Source organism: Orussus abietinus, unplaced genomic scaffold, assembly GCF_000612105.2.
Source record: "Orussus abietinus isolate OABI.00-Male unplaced genomic scaffold, Oabi_2.0 scaffold64, whole genome shotgun sequence".
NCBI classification, from domain to species: Eukaryota; Metazoa; Arthropoda; class Insecta; order Hymenoptera; family Orussidae; genus Orussus; species Orussus abietinus.
In genome coordinates this window covers 108051-129431 of record NW_019394435.1, presented here as the reverse complement: position 1 = coordinate 129431, position 21381 = coordinate 108051, and the positions used below count along the sequence as shown (strand labels likewise).

At 48.8% G+C, this 21381-nt stretch overlaps 2 protein-coding genes across 6 annotated transcripts in view; one reads left to right on the top strand and one right to left on the bottom strand.

The window, feature by feature from the left end:
• LOC105697623 (transcriptional activator cubitus interruptus) overlaps positions 1 to 10787 on the top strand; it is a 94735-nt gene extending 83948 nt beyond the window's left edge. Inside the window, exons 1-9 of one of the 2 annotated variants that reach the window (XM_012421099.2) lie at positions 506 to 639; positions 4410 to 4666; positions 6147 to 6419; positions 6513 to 6677; positions 6755 to 6919; positions 6999 to 7421; positions 7571 to 8089; positions 8193 to 8450; positions 8564 to 10787. In XM_012421099.2, the coding sequence (XP_012276522.1) occupies positions 4412 to 4666; positions 6147 to 6419; positions 6513 to 6677; positions 6755 to 6919; positions 6999 to 7421; positions 7571 to 8089; positions 8193 to 8450; positions 8564 to 10021 (3516 nt within the window). In that variant the 5' untranslated portion in view covers positions 506 to 639; positions 4410 to 4411 and the 3' untranslated portion in view covers positions 10022 to 10787. Of the gene's footprint in view, positions 1 to 505; positions 640 to 4409; positions 4667 to 6146; positions 6420 to 6512; positions 6678 to 6754; positions 6920 to 6998; positions 7422 to 7570; positions 8090 to 8192; positions 8451 to 8563 lie in introns of those variants that run through there. The other variant, XM_012421098.2, reaches the window with a different exon arrangement.
• Positions 10788 to 10940: 153 nt separating this feature from the next.
• LOC105697622 (golgin subfamily A member 3) lies at positions 10941 to 20992 on the bottom strand. Of its 4 annotated transcripts, none has more exons than XM_012421095.2 (15): positions 20888 to 20992; positions 19257 to 19542; positions 18858 to 18956; positions 16797 to 17885; positions 16311 to 16710; positions 15746 to 16149; positions 15210 to 15641; positions 14941 to 15114; positions 14674 to 14859; positions 14325 to 14576; positions 13970 to 14256; positions 13794 to 13896; positions 13518 to 13715; positions 12053 to 13459; positions 10941 to 11927 (listed from the first exon to the last, which is right to left on the bottom strand). In XM_012421095.2, the coding sequence occupies exons 2-15, from the start codon at positions 19434 to 19436 to the stop codon at positions 11868 to 11870; spliced, it is 5271 nt and encodes a 1756-aa protein (XP_012276518.1). In that variant the 5' UTR covers positions 19437 to 19542; positions 20888 to 20992; the 3' UTR covers positions 10941 to 11867. The 4 variants fall into 4 exon arrangements, with proteins under 4 accessions (XP_012276518.1, XP_023288070.1, XP_012276519.1 ...); XM_023432302.1 differs by lacking the exon at positions 20888 to 20992 and having other exon boundaries at positions 12053 to 12732; positions 12928 to 13459; positions 19257 to 19436; XM_012421096.2 differs by lacking the exon at positions 18858 to 18956.
• Positions 20993 to 21381: the final 389 nt, after the last annotated feature.

Here is a 21381-nt window from a genome sequence, read left to right as displayed (position 1 = left end):
TGTCCAATTGTGGATGGGTCGAATTAATTCCCGCAATTTAAAGAGACAGCATCCCGGGGAGTAATATCCTGGTCTTCTCTCAGGACGAGTTCCCCTTCTGGAGGAACTTCGTTCCTCCTCGTTCTGATTTTTCTCCATTACTCGCGCGCTGTCCGGTAGCCGCGGCTCTGTCAAAATAAACAATAATCGTCTTAATTTAGCTCGGCCAAGTTTTGCTGCCAAATTAAGTATCGAGGCGCGCTCTGAGGCAGGCGGCATGCGTAGAATGTTGATGTTGACGTGGGTACCAAGACACTCGGTCGCGTTATTAAAGGCGAAACGGCGAATTAAGGCCGATCCGCGTGAAGCCATTACTGCCGTCCAGCGAATCGGAGCACCCGGAGTCCCGCGGCCGGTAATTTGCGATTAAATGAAGTAATTAGTGGATTTAAATTCAAGTGGCGTGTACCGCGGTCGTTTGTCGGCGAGATCGGGTGCCCCGGGGATGTTGTCGCTCGTTTGGGTCGCCCTGGGGGATGCGCCATCAAAGTCCGGAGTGCAGCTCCGAGCCTCCACCCTGAAGACGATCAGGCGGTAGTCAGAGTCCTGAAAGTCCAGAGTGTCGATGGTTTCGAGTACCCCTCCACCCTGAAGTGTTAGGTAAAACCGCGGAGGGGAATTTTTTCCCAACCCAGGGAATTTTACAACCATAGAGAGACGTAAATCATAGCCGAGTGAGCATTAACGCGACCCGTGACTTTAATTTACTGAGAGAAACGAGCCGGGGTAGTTTAATCTCGCCCTGGAATCCTGGAAACTGATATTCGGTCGTTAACGACTCGATAAAGCCCGGAGAGGCGACGGCGCCTCGCGATCTCTTCGGGATCATTTTCTAGTTATCTACTGGCGGCAATATCCATAAAACGTGGTATTTGATGAGATGTCCTAGATGTATCTTATCCTACGGGATAGGGGATATTACCCCACGGGATATATAAGTGCAGAAGCGCCGCGGGAGCCGAAAAGGTCCTCGGGTCGACTCGATGGAGCCGGACGAGATCATCGGGTCCTGACCTCGGCTACGACCTGGTTTCTTTCCGCGAATGGTCTTCAGGACACACCTCCGAGTCTCGACATTCGACGCTATGTCCTGGAGATGTCTTAATACTGGAATGGAATCACATCGGGGACGCTTCCTGGTTCTGGTGTCCGAGCTGATATCCAGAAAACGCACTAATGCGAGGCAGGAAGCGTGTGAAATTTTTCACCTTTTGTCTAACGATTTTTCCTTACGCGTTTCTAAAAACGCAATGGGGCCGTAAATGCATTTGTCGCGAAACTCCGCTAAATTGCTTGGTGCCGAAGAGAGTTTCTTTACGCGGATTGACTTCGGGGCGGATTTCCAGGCCTCGACGTCCATCTCGATGTCCCGGGGATGTCTTAATGTCAGGATCCAGTCGGATCGGACGCACTTCCTGGTCGTGGCGTCCGAGCTGATATCTGGAAGACGCGATAATGCGAGGCATGGAGCGATGCCGAAGAAAGGAAGACCGGTGGAGCAGGCGAACGCCTCTCGGAGCTGGCGAGGAGCATTCGTCAGGTCGAGCAGACAGACCCGGTTGTTCCTCCTCTCGACAGGGTCTTGACCCCGATGAGCTCCACTCCGTTCGGAAGGAAGATCGTAGGTGTCCGCCTCCGGGTCCTGCCGGCATCGCGTGACATCCAACCCTAGGCATATTTAATTAGGATTCCACTAGGATGCAGCTGCATCTCCCGGCGAACTGCACGGAAGGAAATCTCACGTGCACATTTCTTCCGATGCGCCGCTTCGCCCTGCCGAGGCACTTCTCTTGAGGATACGAGCGATCGGGATCGTCCTCTTCGACTCGACGTCCACGTAGGAGCTCTTCGGGTTCTCCAAAATTAACGGTTACCCTCCGTACACACTTTCTCCGCGGATCATTCCTGGAATCTCGTTGAACTTTGGTTTACTTTTGCAACGTGCAATTTCTGGGTCTCCAGCGATGCGGTTGCATCCCCTGGCTCCTTCCGATCCGTCATCCATCATGGATCCTGGGGAGGATCCCGATGGTTGATCGCATTCTAACCTCTCGTCGGGTGACGCCTCCTCACCTTGTAAGGATAAACTCGGCTGGCGGTAATAATTCGCGGTTTCGAGATGAGAGGCTGACGATCCAGCGCTAATCGCTAAACGTCCATAGACACGCAACTGCGAGCGTTCGTGCGTACTTACGGCTACCGTACGTACGCAAACGTACGTGCTGCACCTGTACAACGCAGCACACCCTACCGTTTCATTAAACGGGTTCCTCGGACCGATTATTTACTTATTTATCCGCGGATTGCCGGTATGAGGCAATAATCAGCCGAGCTTCTTTTCTTAATCCGGAGGAACGAGGCGGTGCTTAAATTACGATCCCACGTAAACGCGGGTGATAAGGATAACGCCCTGTCCTATATATGTACGTGGCGTGCCGAACGCCGCGGGAATAATTTCTATTAATTCAGATACATAGTTTAATGAAAAATGCATTAATATCATCAACGCTCAAATTACGATCCCACGTAAACACAGGACGATAAGGATAACGCCGATAATGCCCTGTCCTTCCCTGTACGTAATCCGTCAGGCACCTCGGAAATAAATTACCCCGAGTGATAATGAAGATAAATAAAAAGAAATATTTAATACGACCAACTCTTGTTCTTGGCAATAATTCCGTCTTACCACCTCGTAAAGACGATTACCGCATACTTTCCTGTAGTCCATATCGCGAGCCATTACTCTCGGTAATGTGCCGCAAGTACTGGCTAGGTTGTTTCTCTCTTCATGAGCCCTGAATTGGACTCCGATAGAACTTAGGTATCCTATAAAAATTGTATAAAAATCGTATAAAAACGTGTATTAATTAAGAAACAGCCCAAGTAAAATCCAAACGATTAAACCGTATTAACGGCGCATCTCGTGGAGCCATTCGACTTCCTTACACTGAAATGCGTAAAGGACTAATTATCCTTACACGCCGCGCCCAAGTATCCAGGATATCTCGGTCACGATTTCCATGTCGCTGATAACTCGCGCTCGTTCCACAACTCGTGTTAACGAGCAAGGTATCCAGCAACGGGACGAATCGGGAGCCGTTGCTGGTACACCAATTACCCTTGCAACAATCTTTTCCCGTCTTTTCCTGCACTCTGCTCGCAGACCGCGTCGTCGATCGTAAAACGTGGATGCCCAGCCTGGCTACATGCCGGCAATTCCAAGGCAGCAATTCCTGAAGCCTTGAATTCCACCTGGAAGAGGAAGCCCCTTGGATGCGATCTCTTCGGGCCCGCCATGACGGAAATATTTCCTTTTCTTTTATCCAACACCTCGAGTGAAATCATGTCTAGAGACGTCCGCTCGTGCATTCGATGGCTCCTCACGTAACGTATGCAGAAGATAACCATATTGGCAGTGGATGATCCAGTCATAACAAGTAGCGTAAACTCGGTGTGCGTTTCGCAACCCGAAGAAGAGTGGGCGTCGCGTGTCCGCTCTTCGCCTTCCGGATAGCGCACCTAGACTCGGAGGTGAAATAGGTATCAAAATTGCAGGTTGATTTTCAGGTGGAGGTGGATGGACAAACCAGGTTCCGTTAGGTCAGGGTAGAGCATTCGACGACGCGTCGTTGTTATTCGGAGCTCCGTCACGAGAGTTTTGATACGTGGCGTGAATATGTGGGGTACCTTATGAGGTTTTGCTTCGGAGAGCGAAATCGGTCAGGTGACATCGCTAAACGAATTCCACTGCCTCGCTGTATATTTTCTTTAACACTAGTTTACGAGTCGGCGTAACTTTTAAAATGAATACACACGACGGGAGTAATTTTCTCTTCTCTTTTTTTTTTCCCCGTACGATTAACCGTAACGCGAGCCGATTAGCACGCATCGCTCGTTCCTATCATTTGATTCGGCCAATCGTTACGCAACGCCACCCGACATACCGGAAGCTAGTTGCGTTCCCTGAATACTATCGCAGGGAACCGCGCGTATCAGTCGTTAGTCTCATTAAGCACTCTGAATACCTAATTGGCATAACTAAAACGTGCTGGCGCATAGAGAATCGTGTTTTCCCGAGCCGAAGTCGTCAATACCGACGACATAGACGGCAGGGAAAAGATCTAGGTGGGCCATGTATGAATTTTGCAAAAAAAACCCCGTGTTCCTGGATTCTTGCGAGGAGCGAAAGAAAGGGTTGGGGCCTTTTTCTGATGATCATTCCCGTGCAACGGTTCCGTCATGCACGGCTCGTTAATTCTTTCTCGCCTCGAGAGCGAAGGCGTCGGGGCGATCTTAATGGGCGGCGTCTAGGGCTCCGCTAAATAGACAAAAAGTTTCTAACGAAGGACTCTTCTCCGACCTTTCAGCCATGAGTCCCGCCCTGGGTATGCACCCGGGAATGGCGCCGCATCTGCAGCAGCTGCAGGCGCATCTTCTGCGAAGTGCAGCGGCGGCGGCTCTCCTACCTCACGCACATCCCCTGCAGCCGCCACCCCCGCCGCATCCGCATTCGCACCCACATTCGCACAGCCTGGGGCCGCACTCTCAGCTATTTCCGGTACCGCCGCATTCTGCGGCCTCAGCAGCCCTGGGACCCCATGGAGGACTGCCCCCGAAAAGCGAGGTAACCAACGAATTTGAAAACACTTCCCGAGGGGCTGTTCAGAAAAACATGTTCATTTTCATACTCGAAATCGCGTGAAAATCAGTTGGGAATCGCAAACACCGGAAATCACCAAAACATTGCTCCAATTAGAAGACCGACTGTCGCACCACCGAATCGCATTATTAATTACCATACGAAATCAAAAGCAATCGGTTCTCAAAGAGGGAAATCGTTTTTACTGATTTTCGAGTGAAGAGCCCCTCGAAATTTCCCTTAAAACAGAGGATTACATATAAATCGGCGCTAAATATTCATAATTATTCTCTCACAAAATGTACTTTGGGTACACTTTTGGCGGCATTTCTTTCTATTTGTATTATTCTCATTTCAATTTTAACGTAATGTAAATAGTAATGAAGTATAGGAAGAGAGAAGTGTCTAGGGAATTTTTCATTGCATGTGAATTTAGAGGTCCTGCCGTAAGTATCGGTTAAAAAATCGAGCATCTACGGATCGGTTCCCCAGGAACGTCGGAAGTCACGGCCACCCTCTTTCCCCCGTATCGAAAGCAATGCCCATTGAGGTACCGACCTGCAAGCCTAACCCTGAGACCGCCAGGATTGAGCTCAATCAATTGTTGGATTTCTCGAGTCGATAGTTGCACAGTAGTCGGTTATTGATTGGTCCGAGGTCCCCTGCCCTGCGATCCGTCCCTTTGAGGGCCCTAAGGCCGGATTGGGTTACCGAGTTACCATAGAGTCCTCGGGTTACCAACCAATCTCGCGCACAGTACTTTGCCGGATACTTTTCCTCTTTTTCTCGCTCTCCCCCGAGGTGGCAGCCTCCTTCTGCCTCCTTCGCAGCCTCTTTCCCCGCGGTTTGCCGATTTATAATAAGCGCCGGAGCCGGTCCTCGTTTTTTTACCTCGGCTTCCTCGTCGGCCTGGTCCTACCTTGTGTCTGCACGCCGTAAACTATTCGGCAGACCCACGAGTGCTAACCCCATCGATCCCATTAAGGACCACCGCCACGTAACGCACCGTAAACGGTCGACATCATCCTCTGGAAATGGAGCGAGTCCTAAAGCGAAGGCGAAGAGGTGCTCCGAGCACTTTGTAGGTCGGTCGGTAGGTGGGAAGGTAATTGGAATTAATCCCGGAACGATTTGTAGGTGCCCTTCGAGGTGCCACCCGGATCGAAGGTGCAGGCAAGGCGCTGCCCGATCAATGGCGAACCTTGTTACGTTTCCTGGGTAGACGACTTTAATTGCGACAAGCCTTACCGTGGGATGCGCCTCGCGTCCGGGTCGTGTATCCCCAAGAACGAGGATCTATGATCAGCTGCAGTGCACGGCAATGATGCACCGAAACGTCCAACCATTCGATACGCAATAATCGCGGCATCGCGTGCGTCCGAATCGGTGCTTGACCTCGGATCCAACTCCCAGTTGGAGCGTTTGCCGAGAGAAGAAGAAGTTAAACGGTCCTGGTATTTCTCAGCAGAGCGCCGACTCGTGCAGAAAGACCGTGGAGACGTCGAACAGGTCCATAGCGGCCGAAGCCGACACCTCGTCAAGAAGGCCGTCGACGAAGGTTAAGAGGGAACCCGCGACCACCACCACGACCACGGCAGCTGCAGCTGTCCCGGCGACCTCGGCCCCTCCCAGCCATCCTCAGGGAAACAGTCCCAACGAGGACCTCAGAGATGAACCCGGTGATTTCATCGAGACCAATTGCCACTGGCGGGACTGCGGTCTGGAGTTTCCAACCCAGGTGAGGATCCATCCCTTTGAATTGCCCGAAATGGATAAATTATTCAACCGTGATTAATAAATTTAATAAAATCGATATCGTTTCGTCATTTAGGACGACCTCGTGAAGCACATCAACAACGACCACATCCACGCGAACAAGAAGAGCTTCGTCTGCGGCTGGGAGGACTGCTCGAGGAAGGAAAAGCCGTTCAAAGCTCAGTACATGCTGGTGGTGCACATGAGGAGGCACACGGGCGAAAAACCGCATAAGTGTACCGTGAGTCTCATCGCTTATTTTCTATGAGATGTAGTAAAGGTGTCAATTTGTGAGATTTACCGGCGATTCTCTGTCAGTTCGAAGGGTGCTTCAAGGCGTACTCGAGACTGGAGAACCTGAAGACTCATCTGAGGTCGCACACCGGGGAAAAGCCGTACACCTGCGAGTACCCAGGGTGCAGCAAGGCCTTCAGCAACGCCAGCGACAGGGCGAAACATCAGAACAGGACGCACTCGAACGAGGTACCTAAAAGCCCTCTCATCAACTATCAACTGATGATGAATTTTGACAATTCAGTTGACCAATCCTGAATATTTCTAGAAACCGTACGTGTGCAAGGCGCCCGGCTGCACCAAGAGGTACACCGACCCATCGTCCCTGAGGAAGCACGTGAAGACGGTCCACGGAGCGGAGTTCTACGCGAACAAGAAGCACAAGGGAGGAAGTGGCGACGGTGGTGGAAGCGACGAAGCTGGTGCAGGAGGTCACAGTCCCAGCAGAAGCGAAGATCTTCACCCGAAGACCCCCAGTCTGTCGAGTCCAAGCGTGAAGTCAGAGAGCGAGACCAACAGTCCGCCCAGCATGATGCAGCAACAGGGTAGTCCTCTAGGTGGAGGGTGCACGGACGAGGTCAGTGGAGTCGGTGGTGTCACCACGGACGGCATCGCGCTCTCCGAGGAACCCTGGAACGAGGAGCCGGATGACCTCGACATCGCCGATCTCCCGGTTGCCCTGCGCGCGATGGTACGTTCCCAGGATGGTAGGTCATCGGGTAGACCCGGTAGACCTGCTGGACTTGGTTAACCCCTTGACGTTTCTTAACGCTTCTCCAACTTACCAACTAAGCCCTTTCCTCTGGTCAATTTAATTAATACTTGGTTTTCCACTTCAAGGTCGGCGGGATGGAATCGCAACAGGCACCTGCGCCTTCGAGGAATCGCCTGAAGGGAAGACTGAACGCAAAAGCGATGCCGACGTTGGCGGTGGGAATGGGCGGCATGAGAGGTAGTCGAGGCGTGATACCTCAGGGTAACATCGGCGACCTGAACAGGAGGATCACCGACCTCAAGATGGAAGGTGGAACCAGGCAGACCAGCCTGTCGGACCTGCAGCTGAGGCTGCAGCCGCTGAGCGAGCCTCGGAGGGACAGCAACAGCACCGTCAGTACATATTACGGTAGCATGAGGTCCGCGGACTTTGGAAGCAGGAGAAGCAGCCAGGCCAGTGGGGTCAGCGCCGTCAGGATGGGTCCTGCCGGTCCCGGGAGCTTCTACGACCCCATCAGTCCTGGGACCTCCAGGAGGAGCAGTCAAATGAGCACCACCTCCGGCAGGATCAACCCTCCTGGACACTTGCAGGGGCCGTACTCCACCAGCAATCTGGTGGTGCAGACCCAGAACATGTCCCTTCAGGTGGGTATTAACGCGAGACTATGACACGGCACAGGATGGAGTGTTGCTCGAATCGTTAACAAGCGACGGAGGAGACCGATCCCTAACCAAATGTCCATTTCAGGGAGTGCAGGGCATGCCTGGTGACTGGACGCCAAGCGGACACTGTCCCCAAATCGCAGCAGGAGATCGGCGAATGTCCGAGCCAGCTCAGGGTCATCAGGCACAGCGGACCTCCCCACCTATGCCGCCTAGACCTAGGTCTGCCCAGCTTCCCGAACTACACCCCAACCAGGAAGTGGCCCTCGATGAGGTGGGAGAAGGCGAGATGGTGGAGAACAAGCTGGTCATCCCGGACGAAATGATGCAGTACCTGAATCAGGTAAGCCGAGGATGAGAATATCCACAGTTTAGATTGCATTCCGTGTATAATACAGGATGATAGGTGTACCATTTTTAGAGGGAATGCCAATCTTAGACATCTATTGGTTCCAGGTTCAAACTGGCGGCAACCAGGTAGGGTATCGAGGAAGTCCTCTACCGATATGCCAGTCCCCGATCTGCACAAACCCGGCGCACTATCAGCGACAGCAGTCTCACTGCAATTACACCCAGGCCCACCAGCAGAACTGTTATCCGCAGCCCAGCTCCCAGCAGAACTGTACCAACTACCAGACGGCGTCACCAGCGTACTCCCAGTGCCCCAGTTCGCGCATGAGTCAAGCGTCTGGCTACTGTCCACCCCAGAACTACGGACCTCAATCCTGCGGCTCTCAAATGGCCAGTCCAGCTGGCCAGGTGATGTCTCCGGGCCAGGTAATGTCACCTGGCTCCCACTACGCCCCCAGCCATGCGAGCGACCAGCCGATGACGTCCCCAGCTGCCGGCGCACTCGCTCCGCAGCACGGTCCCCAGAATCCCCAGCAGACCTCCGCCCAGATGACTCGCAACTGTGTGCAGAACCACCTTCCACATGGGTACCACCCAGGTTATGGATGCCAGGGTCAGGTGAACGTTAACTGCGCCCAGTCGGCACATCCTAACCAACCCTGCACTCCCAGTCACGCAGCGGGTCAACCGTGCACGCAGATGCGCCCCGTGTCCAACTGTCCCCAGCTGTCACCTCGCTGTTCCCAGCCGGCAATGCCCAATCAGAACCCTGCTACCCACAATGGACCTCAATGTGGACGGACGGCGACAAATCAGTGCACCCAGCAGATGCACGCAAACCATGCAAGTGGGGCAGACCAGACGAACCACCACCGCGTGCTGGGGATGCAGAACGGTCCAGGGGTGTCAAACGTCCCTGGTCCCAATCAAACCAACCAAGCCCCGGGCCACTGCTCCCAGATGACGGCCCACTGTCCCCAGGTGAACATGGCCAACATAGTCAGTCAGAAGCCCGCGACGAACTCCAGCCCTCAGGCCCCTCCGGGGCAATTAGGCATGCAGTGTCCCCAGATGGCGACTTGTCCCCATCCGAACGGGAACCAGAACAGCCCCAATTCCACGGTACCGAAGGGCATGACGCAGCTATGCCAGACCAGCTGCAGATCTCAGGCTTGTGCCCACGGGTGCCAGGCTCAGCCCAGCCCCAATCAGTTCACCTGCAATTGCCAGTGGGGCTACAACTCCGAGCAGTGCTACCGTAACCATGGCCCCAACATGCCGGAGATCCAGTGCAGGGACATCAGTCAGTCCCAGCAGGGCTCCCCGGTAAAGCCGCCCCAGGGGATGAGGCAGGACTCTTATAGAAGGACCTTGGAGTACGTCCAGCAGTGCAGGAACTGGTCCGGCAATGCTCAACTCCACGAGACCAACGTCTCCAGCTCTACTCATCCCATGTCTCTGCCTCAGCCACTTCCAGCAAGTGCCAACATGGTCGTCAACGACATGACCTCTTCGCTCAGCTCTCTCCTGGAGGAGAACAGATACCTCCAGATGATACAGTGAAACCTGAGATGAGATTGTCTCTGCGTTGCATGAGTACGTTAAGGACGGGAATGTAGATTAGGACCAAACCGACGATCCTGGTACCGGCGTGGTACCAGCTCGGGTGCTCAAGCGTAATAACTGCATAACTATATCACTTCCGAAATGGGACCCCTCGTCTGTATTTTTGATGTCTCTATTTGTTATACTCGAAGTGCCTGCAGAGAGATAGACCAGTAAGGAACACACGTGCCTCGGTAACTTTATTTATTGTAACTTAGACTCGGAATTGCAGTGCCTTGGACTGGCGGAGAGATGCGTGGGACCTTGTGCCCGTCCCGGCCGAGTTTCCAGATTCGTCTGGCGGCCGATAATCATCTTTTTAACTCTACTTTGTAGGTGATGTGCCTGAAGACGATCGTCGCCGGTGGGACCGGACGCCCGGTTGCATGATCTATTTCTTACTTCCCCTTTTTAGTATATCTAAGGACCAAATTTTTACAAGTTCAGCCTCAGCTGCGAGTGCACGCGGTGTACCCTGTGATATGCGGAAGATATGCATTTTTTAAAGGCTTTACATTGTAACTGGACTAGAGGATCCTTGAGGGTCCTTCAGGATCTCTGATCAGGATCGTGCGGCGACGAGATTCGTAGGGCTCGAGAGGGACTAGAGGTAAACTTTCAACTGATACAAATGGCCAATACTAGATCGTAATTGATTATGTAGATAGAGGAAGGACTGTACGTAGATCGAGCATCCCCCACAAAAATTGTGTAAAAAAAAAAAGATGAGGTGCGTCCTAATCCTAAAAACGAGAAGTTTAATGACTTTCGCTGGTGATCTCGATTTCGACTGACGATCACGCGCGCACTCGTTGACTTTGATACTTTATTACTTTAGGGAATCCGTGGAGGGTGCTAGGTATTTAGGAACATAGCGTACCTAGCTGTTTTTGTTATACAAATCATTTTGTACGAATTTTATTATTGACGTGGAAATCTGATAGAAATCTTGTGAATACTATACATATCTCATATAATGTATTCTACGTTTCGGCGGACGAGGAGCGCGGAGACTCTTGAGAAGTGAACATATTCACTGCGCCAGATGGTTGACTATTTGAAAAATAAATGATACCAATCCCACTAAATGTACCCCCTCGTTCCAGTCGTCTTGTTCTTCACCTTTTAGAGAAAAATCCACTTAAACGTTACTTTTTATTTTTAATTAGAGTAATAGGACGTCGACGTACCCCACCGCTTGCTAAAAATCGTGGAATCGTTAGCGCCCGCTTTAAAGGAACGATCACCTCTTTTCTCTTTAACAATTACTATACCCTGAGGAATTAATCCAAGAAAAAAAGTCATTTCTCGATAATTGAGAATTGCAATACGAGAATGAAATCGAGGAGAACTAAATTCACGTACACGGAGCGCTCACAAAAATCGATCTTCTCTTATCAATATTTGTCGCGAATCGCTCGATCTACGAATACTCGAGAACGCCTATCTTACATTTTAAAACTGCCTTTCGGGCGTGAAAAATAATTAAATGTTCGTAAGTCTTTTAACGTCATATCTGCCCCGACGAAGTCGCGGACAGAATGATGAATACTATACAAAGTCGTGCAGTAATTTCACCATTAGCGTAAATATCATCAAATGAACAAATGTCCGAGAGAATTCGAAGACTGACTTCATGAAAGGGCTCGAAAGTCAGTCGAAGGAAAACGAAACTCCTGGAGGACAAACGAAGCTCCTTTCCGGACATCCTATCCGCTTCCTCGAGGTGAGATCCTCAGAAATTTCAATCTCACTCTTCATCCCTCATAGGTACATCCAAAAGCGATTAAACGATCCAAAAACTTCAGGGTGCATCGTTCGGAGGTGGCTTCTCCGTGACTTCTAGATTCGGAGTTTCCGATACCTTGAAAAATTATTTATAACGAATAATCTATCACAACGGCTAATCAAGCTTAAGAAAGGTGCGAATGGATTTTTTTTAGTAATATTTAAAAATATGTAGAATTAGAAAAACATTGTAAGAGTTACCTGATTAATAGGGAGATCGGTTTCCAGTCTGACGGAAGGCAAAATGTCCGGTAGGGGTGGAGGGGTTGGAGGTTCTCCATAAACTTCATGAAGCTCTTCAAGCCTTGTACTGAGAGCGGATCCTCTCTGACTAGTGGCGTTCATTTTCTTCATCAACCAGTCGGCTTGTTCCTCCAAACGCTTCAACCTCGCAGCTCGTGCAGCGAGAACTTCTTCATGGCTGCGCACAGGTTTAGGATCAGAGGTAGACGATGAAGTGGAAGGTCTCTGTTCGAATGTTGATGAACAAGGCTCCAGAGTCTTGGGCTTCCCTTCTTTGGACACGTCGGTCACTTCAGGAACTTCTAACGTTAAAATTGATGTTGATTCACCAACGAGGTCCGGCTTTGGTGAATTTATTTTGGCCTCGGATGATGGGTCGATGTTCGAAGACCCTGAAGACTCTTCCGGGAGTTTCTTCCTCCTTATCGGAAACTCCTTAACAGTCTCTACGCTGGAGGACGATTCCGGGGACGGATTGTCAATCTCGGCGACGTCCGAGTTTATTCTGACAGACCTCTTCTCCTGCCGATTGTCGTCAGCCTCTTCAGCAACGCTTTCGTCATCTCCTCTAAGGCTGAAGGGGTGATTTCGCGACTCTCCCAGATCATGGCGACCAATTGACGAAGGCGGCCCGAAAACTGAAGTTAGAATTTGATTAGAAGGTCCCATTACGAGGGGGTCGCTGAACTGCACGCTTTTCAGGGGTAGAGATGACTTAATGGAGGGAGAGGGTCCTATGGTGAACACGGACAGTCCGGGTGGCACAGGTGACACGGACGACACAGGTGAAACAGATGACATGGAAGGTTCTTCATTCACGAGACGTTTCTCACCATCTAGGTCTTTCTCTTCTTCAACGGCGCTTTCAAATTTACCACCCTCTGGCGAAGTCACTTCCTGAAGAGCGCTCTCTTCCACAGGAGTCGCTGATAGTATAGAAACATTAGCGGTCTTTCCATCAACTTTAGTCTCAGAGTGCAAAGCTGCACCTGATGTCTCCACCTGGCTCGGAGCATCATTTCCAGAAGACGGTTTCACTTCTTCGTCTTCTAATCCTCCCTCTTGTGAAACTTCGGAAAGTTCTGAGGTCTCAGCAGCGTTGAAATCCGTGACTCGAGGTTGCCAGGGTTCATTGTATGCACAGCGGTCTTTAATGTTCTTCTTCAAGTTCCTCTTCTTCAAAGTCGGTGCCTTACTTCTACCAGGTGTAGATGGCTCCCTCGTAGTGGATGTTACAATCTGTAAGGCGTCCCTGGAAGTAGAAGTTGTAGCAACGGAGGGGTTGCTGTCTATCCTAATGAGGTTCTGGATGACATTGGTCAGAGCCTGGTCCAGGGGATCCATGGACTCAGTTTCTTCGTTGGCCTGAAATAAGTAATGTTTAAAAAAAACACACACAACATTTTAATAAATTTACACTTACATCCGCAGATGTAGGACTAACAGGATCTGACTCCACCGCAGGATCTACATCAATAATTTCTGCATCCACCTCGGTTTCCGTTTCTGGCGTTGGGGTTCTCTGTTCCAGAGTTATCGAAGAACCTGTCTTTGATTCTGACAATTCGGTATCAGTCGGTTGTTCGGACTCCGTGTCAGGAGTTGGCGCTCTTGGACTCTCCTATTAACAATCGTCAATTGTTTAAAAAAGAAAATCCAAAATATACAATTTTGTTCACAGAATTAAATCAGATTTTACCTTCCTGGCCCTTCTGCGAGGACTAATCCTTAACCTCTCTTCAACGGCTTCATCCTCTTCATCCGAATCGTCTCCTCGTTCATCGCTAAAGCCACTCTCTCCGCTGTTAAGGGAGAAAAAATAGTTGAGTACAATTCCAATTCGTTTAACTGCAAATTCCCGATCTTATCGTTTACCTATTGTTGAAGGAATCGTGAGAGGCGATTGCCTTTCTCGCTGCGAATTCCCTGCGAAGACTGCGCCATTCAATTTCAGTATTTGTATTCTTTTGCCTAGCCGACTCCCATTTTTCTCGGCAATATTCCAACTCTTGCTTCAGCTCTTGCAGCATCTTCCGCTTCTGCTGCAGCTCGTATCTGAGAATCTTCTCGTGGGTGTGCAGCTGCTGATGCTGGGCCTGCATTCTTCCCACAATGTTCCACGTCTTGCTCAACTCATCGGACACCATGGACAGCCTTTTCTCCTATTCGGGATACCCACAGAATTAACCAACATATTAATTTATAATCAATGCGGCTCGATCAATTTTACCTGTTCTCCAAGTTTACTCTCCAAATGATTGTTCAATTGCTTCATCCTGTTCATTTCCTTCTCCAGGGACTTCTTTTCCAGGATCAGTTCCTTCAGTCTTATGTAAGTCTTGCTGACCGATATCACCAGCCTGGGACCTGTCGGAGTGTCCACGGACTTGTAGCAGCTATCAGGAGCAGACGAAGAAGCTACCGAAGTCGTTGGAGCGCCGACTGCGTGACAGCTCAGCAATTCCAGCAACACGCGCCACACCTACCAATAATATTTTTTTTCGTTCCCTTCGCTTTTCCTCGTTTTTGTTTCTTTACCATAACTGTAATTAGAAATGGGAAAGTAAACTAAACCAAACCTTAGGTAAATTGTGCGCAATATTTTCTTCCTGAAGGTCGTCCTCTCTTTTTTCGCCGTCAATGCCGGAACTGTGAGCCTTGTTGCGGCCTTCGACTTGTTCAACAAGATCGAGAAGGAGTTTCGGTAATGCGGCAGCTTCGGTACCTTCTTCCCGTGCCATGTCGCTGATCAGATCGTGATTTTCCTAAAATTTAATTTGGTCGAGATATCAGAAATAAATGACAAAACGCTCTAAAAAAATATATGGATCTGTTTAAATTTTCACCTGCAGCAATCGAGTCAACCTGTCCAAGTCCATGTCTGCAGATGATGCGCTAAGTAACATTTGCGTAAAGAGACTGTTTATCACAGACATTTGATTTTGCAGATCTCTGCAGTCTGCTTTGGTCAACCCCAGCTGGGACTCCAAATTCGAGATTTCCGTGTCCTGAGCGTCTATCTGTAATAATATCCATATTATGCATAATTATTTGTACATATTTATTTTGCAATGTATGTCCACGTGAAGTACAGCTTATTTGATTCTCCCGTCACCTTTTCGTCAGCTTTTTTCAGGTCCTCCTCCAGACACTCGTTCCTCTTCTTCAAACCCTCCAATTTCTCCTTGGCTTCAATGAGCTCTTTCGTGGAACTGTCCTTCAACTCGGTGATCACCTTCAATCGCGCCTCGTAAAGAGCTTTAAGCCCTCTTATGTTCTCCAGCTGATGATCGTACTCGGCTCGAACATCGTCAGAAATCTCCAAAAAGCTCCTGTCCCCAAGCCTGGCCAAGATCTGCGCCAAAAGGTCTTTCAATTTATTCACTTGTCGTTCGCGGACCTTCAAGGCTTCTCGACTCGTTCTAGCCAACTCTTGCAAAGATTCGATTCTGTGTCGATGTTGGTCGGCATCGCTTTCGAGTTGGTACCGCAGGTCGTCCACCTTCTCGGTCTGAAGACGCATGTTATTCTTCAGCTCGTCCGAGACCTATCAACCATCAGAATTTCAGAATCTTTTAAATCACCCAAAGCCTAGAATTATTTTAAAGTTAAACCTGCAATCCTGCATACTTAATGTCAAGGTCAATTTACCTTCAACGTGTCTGTCAGTCTTTGAGCTTCCATTCGCTTCGCCGTCTCCTCGTGCGAGTCCTTCTCCAATTTCAATTCCTCCTTCAATCTTCCATTATCTTCCATGTTGTCGACCTTCTCTTCAGAATTTTCCGCTTTACCTGCGCCCTCGTTTTCGACATTCGCTTTCGTTTGTCCAGACCTGAGCAACTCCAGAATCCTGGAGGTTTCGGAATGTGCTTCCTTCTCGGCATCCAACTCGCGTCTGAGTCGTTCCATTTCGGAAGACACGGCTGCGATTGCTCGCTGCCTTGCTTCCCTTTTAAGGGTTAATTCCTTCTTGAATTCCTCCATACTAGTTCCACTGGAATTCCCTGCCGAATCTCCCGCTGCCTCGACGATAGGCTCGGGAATGGAAGGTTCTTCTACAAAATTTGGAAAATCCATTACTCGAATGATTTCATCATATTAATCGGTTCATTTCAATTTTTCCTGGATACATAATTCTGCTTGAAATGTGTATTGAGAGTTGTTTATTTAATTTTTATATCTTATATCGTTTGATAGGAAGAATAGGACAGCTTACCAGTCACCGCTACAGGTTCGTCCTCTGGATCGGAATTCACTTTCTTCCCGGCTTTTATGGTACTCTTCAGTCTTTGGATCTCTTCCAACGCATCTTCGAGGGCCTTCACTTGCTTCTTCTTGTCCGAAACCTCCTCGGACAACTGTACGCGCAATTGCGAGCTCTTCTGGCTCTCCACGCTCCTGATGTGCTCCTTTTCCAGCAAGGAATTCTGCAGGTCCTGCTCTAAATTTGATATCCTGGCATTGGCAGTATCCTTCTCTAGATGGAATGCATCTAACTCCTTTAACAGTCTCACAGTTTCCTGCTTAGCGAGATCGAAGTCCTCGAGCAGCTTATTGAACTGCTCCTTCCTCTCGTTCAGGCTACGCTCAACCTTTTCATATTGAGTCTTTGAAACCTGAAAGAATTTAAATATACACATTAAAGAAATGCAATTTAAACAACCCATCCATTATTGGCGATTTATTCATGAATTTTATGTACCTTGTAGTCCTCCTTCAGCTTGTCGATCATCTTCTTCTGTCCTTCCAAGTCCTTCTTCAGCTTCTTGTTCACTTCCCAAGACTCCGACTTATCTATCTTCAGCTTCTCGATCTCACCCAGCAACCTGGCTATCTCTTCCCCATTGGACCCATCCAAATTGGAGATCGACTCTGCTTTATCTGCTCCCACATTTTCTACTTTAATATCCAGCCCCAAAATCCTACTCGTGCCATCATCACGCTTCCTCCTCAGTCCTTTTTGTCTGACAGAATCGAGTTCTTCTTCCAGTGCCTGAATCCTGTTGACAGCTTTCCTATATTCGTTGCCAGGATCGTCTTCAGCGGATGATCCTCCATGCCTAGTCACTCTCAACTTGGCTTCCAGGTCCTCGATTTTGGCAAGAGCTTTTTGGTAGTCTTCTTTCATCCTGTCCGAAGAGGCGCCTTCACTGGAACCGGACACCTTCTTCGAGTTCCTAGCTACCAAAATGTTCTCCAATTCGCATATCCGGTTCCTCAGGCGTTCCTTCTCTTTTCCCTCCTCGGACATCTCGACGTGTCTCCTGGCCAAGGAACATTCCATGGCATCCAAACGTCTCTTCAGCTCTCTTTTCTCTTCATCAAGTCTGCTAGCCCCCTGCGATCTTCCTCTGATCGTGTAGATCTCCTCGTTCTTCGAGGCTAGCAAGGCCTCCAACCTTTCGACCTGGCCACGAAGTTTCTTCTCCTCGTCGCGCTGAAGAGATTGCTGGGTCTGGAAGAACCTTGTGTTCTCAGCAATCGAGGCTTCCAGTCTTCCAATATGCAGCTTCAGTTCCCTGTTTTCGTCTGTTTCTTCGACCCTCTTCTGAGAGTTTTTCTCCAGGGTCCCTTGGGAGGAAGGATCTTCTTTAAGATCCCTGTCTCTCCTTAACTCGGAGTAAAGGGCTTCAAGGTGGGCCAGGACCGTGTTGTGGGCAGAAGCCAATTGCTGATTCGCCATTGCCAAATATGACACCGTCCTCGAAAAGTCCCCTGCATCCTGAGGAACCGTCGAAGGACCTGGTCCCCCACTCGCCTGCCAGCCTGTCATCTGTGCTGCGTATGTCAACTGTAAAAGAAACATTAAAAACAGACTGAAAAGGGAATAAAAAAAGAAAACCTAACAAGCCGTCCATAAAATAAAATAATAAAACAGAAATGATGTCACGAGGAATTTTTAGAACCGGGAAAAACAATAAAGGGCAACTGTAAAATCTAATTATTCACGTGTACCCGTTTTAGAAGAGACGCGAAGCTTTCTGCAGGTTCGAAGGTGTTTAAAAAGAAATGAAGGAGAGTAATCACGGGTGGATCTTCGACGCGACTGTCTCTGAAGAGATGCGAAACTCGACTGAAGAGGAGACCGAGATTTTCACTAGCTCCTTTGTTAGTTCTTTGTTCTTCGGGAGCCGAGGTACCACTGCGCACTACGTCTGGAAAACCTCCCAGGAAAGCTGAGGCTTTGCCAAACAACAGTTGGTAGCCAACACGTGATTTCAGGATCGATGCTGATGACTTTCGGAACGCCGTTTTCACTCTGACTCAGCGTGTTCTCCGGAACCACGGGGAAGGCAATTTTGGAACCGGGCCAGACTACATATGTCGGTTTCGAAGATGGTACCAAGTCTATCATTCCGGGAAAAAAGATTCGTCTGGGCCCTCCTACCCGAGTTAATTCAGCCATAACTTATCCGGCTGCTTCTTTCGGCTTTTTCCCTGGAACCCGTTCCAACCGCGACAGATTTAAGGAACTCGGGGAAAAAGGAGATGCCAAAGTTCCCCATTAAGAAACCGAGAGGAAGTAATTCTTGCAATGCGAAATAAATAAATGAAGAACGCCGATGGACTACTTATTCCATTTTAAGTTGAGCTGATTTCATTCTAGACCATTGATTCCCGAAAAAGAAGATGAAGCCTCTCTTAGCCTCCGATGAAAACTTCAATTAATCCGGTCAAGCTCCTCCGGGAATTCCTTTGAGCCTTTATTTCAGGTCTCGTTTCATCCCCAGAAAGACTGCTTCTAAAGAGTCACCGAACTCACCAAGGTCTCTTGCTGGCTCTGAAGATTCGCAAGACTCGGAGCTGAAGGTCTCTGCTGCCACCACTCCTCTCCCCTCAGAGTTGCATATGGGCTTGGACCCTTAAGAAAAAAAAAAAAAACATAAAGCAACCCAAATTGCAGAGTAATTTTAACTTTCGGTATTTAAAAGTAGATTTTATTGGCCTTCGAACCATGGGGAAAATCGAGACGTTATACTGCACGAGGTTAATTTTAATTGTTACATTTAAATAGTCGCAGAAGTAGCTTGAGGAAAATATCACCGAGTTAATTATGGTTATGACGTTTCCGGTCAAATGTGCAGACCTTTTGCGGATCGTTGACCCGGGAATATCGACAGATATTTTATTATTATATACATTTTTATTTATTAGGACGAACCTGAGAGTGAGGTCCGCTGAAAGTGGCGACACTGGCTCGACTCGGCGTCCTTGCCGAAGAGTCTTCCGAAGTACCCGAAGACCTCGGACCTTCCGACCTTTGATTCACCCCAAGAAAGGGTGGCGGTAACGGGGGAGGTTCTATGCTCATATTCGTCGGCAAACTGCCACCGGTTCCCATGCTTTCGCCTCGATTCCCCCAACTCGTGTCCCTCGAAAATTTTGCGCGTTTCGCTCTGGAACTTCGGTTAAACAACCGGTCGATTTCGGCGTCGAGTGATTCTTTTCTGGAGGAAAGAATCTAATAGTTTATTTCCGCTCTGAAGGTGGAAATTAAATGAATTAACCGTGAATAAGAATTTCTCGGCAGATCTAATCCCGAGAAAATGTCGAGAACCGGTCACTTTAAGTGTTTTGCGGTACAGATGTGATCACATTTGTTGTAAGGTAATTGGCGGGTAGGCTTCCGTGTATCTTGAAAATCTGCCAGTTACAACCGAATTTGAACATTAACATCCTGCGGAACATGATTATACCCTCGGGTCTCTTGTACCTCTCCAAGTGTTCCTTCATGACTTTTTGGATGGTGGTCTAACAGCTATTAAGCTCGAGCACGTGCCGCGCATCGAGATGTCTGTCGAATCTTAAACAACGATCCAAATAGTAAAAATAGAAGACATCGCAAGAACGGCTGCCGTTTATTTCGGGATTCGTACACGAGTTCGTAGAGCCAGTAGCACGTGCTCCGATTTCCTACTTTAGCGCCCTTGTAGGATCCGCACCCCGACCTGTACCCTCGATCGAGGGTTTAATTATAATTAATCAGGAACACCGGGTAAACATCTTGGGAAATTCTGCCGAGAGTCAAAGAACAAGGAAATGCGTCGGTAGATCGAAATCAAATATTTTCCAGTTGCCCCAGATTCAACTCGATACTTGAAACGAACTTTCCTCAAAATGTGTTTTCTTTCCAAAAATACAGGGAAAGTTACTAGATGAAAATAATACGACAAATGAAATTCCATTAAACACTACTCGACGTTCGGAATAGTCCTTTAGTCCGAAACGAATTGTTTGCGACACGTGAAATCCTCCTGCGACGAATCTCGCGATTCAGAAGCACGCCATGCGCCATTAATTCTCGCCAACGCTCGGCAGTAAACATCCGAATTTGTCATTTCCAAAAAGCGTTTTCCGGGAACAAAAATCCGTCGAAATATTTTTAAAAAAATCTCCCCCTCGATCAACCGATCCAACGCAAAATATCCATCCGCGAAGTAACCGTTGAAAAACATTTTCTTTCTACATTTACTTCCTCACCCTTAGCAGAAAAAAAGTGATTGTTAATTTTCAAGCGTTAAGCCTCGCGAAACTCGTCCCTCCCTTGCCCACGCTGTTAAATTAATTTAATAGCGTTAAATTAATTTAATACTTCGGGAGGCTTTAATCTTATGCGTTCTTCCCGAACGCTGTCATCTTTATTTACGTTTCTTTGCTTTGGTTAACTGGGAAAAATATCCTCACAACACATTACACCGGGAATTTCGTCAGGTCTTCGAGGGTGGTTATCTTTAGAAAATTCCGAGCATTTTTGGGGGGGATTAATTAATAATGACAATATGTTGGACTTACGTAGTTGTCGAAGTGTGGAGATCAGATCGTGTTCTGCGGCTCGGCAAGCCACGGGGACACTTGCTGGCTTAAGTCCAAGTTCTCGCATAAGCTGCCACTAAAAATATAACTTCGGTACCCAGCTACCAAAGGAGAGGGGTGCGAGACCTAACTCTGGCTGGCTGGCTTTTAGATCTCGACAATTCGCGAAAATGCTAGGTTTCATCGTAGGTATCCTCGTCATAGATGACGATTATGTCGTCTAGATCGAGCTTTCGAAGAACCCTTCCAAGAAATCAATGAACACAATCGTTCAGTCTCGGTCAATAGAATGAGCGGCACTGGGAGCCATACATTGCTTAACAAATGTAATTCCGAAGCTGAAAGAATTTTTTTCTGTAAATTTAATGCCGTGTTTTTTGGAGCGGATGGGGGAGAAGGAATGAGAACGAATCGTTGATCCGGGAATTTTAAACAAAGTGCAAGGGGTGCATTCTTTCGAGGTCTTCGCCTCT

What these genes read in the sequence shown, in the direction of transcription:
- LOC105697622 (XM_012421095.2), bottom strand. Translation starts at nt 19,436, where the DNA reads ATGGGAACCGGTGGCAGTTTGCCGACGAATATGAGCATAGAACCTCCC. An exon ending in CGAACCTGTAGCGGTGACTG is followed by an intron (nt 16,150 to 16,310) that starts GTAAGCTGTCCT and finishes CAAATTTTGTAG; the next exon opens with AAGAACCTTCCATTCCCGAG. An exon ending in CTCGCAGAAGGGCCAGGAAG is followed by an intron (nt 13,716 to 13,793) that starts GTAAAATCTGAT and finishes GATTGTTAATAG; the next exon opens with GAGAGTCCAAGAGCGCCAAC.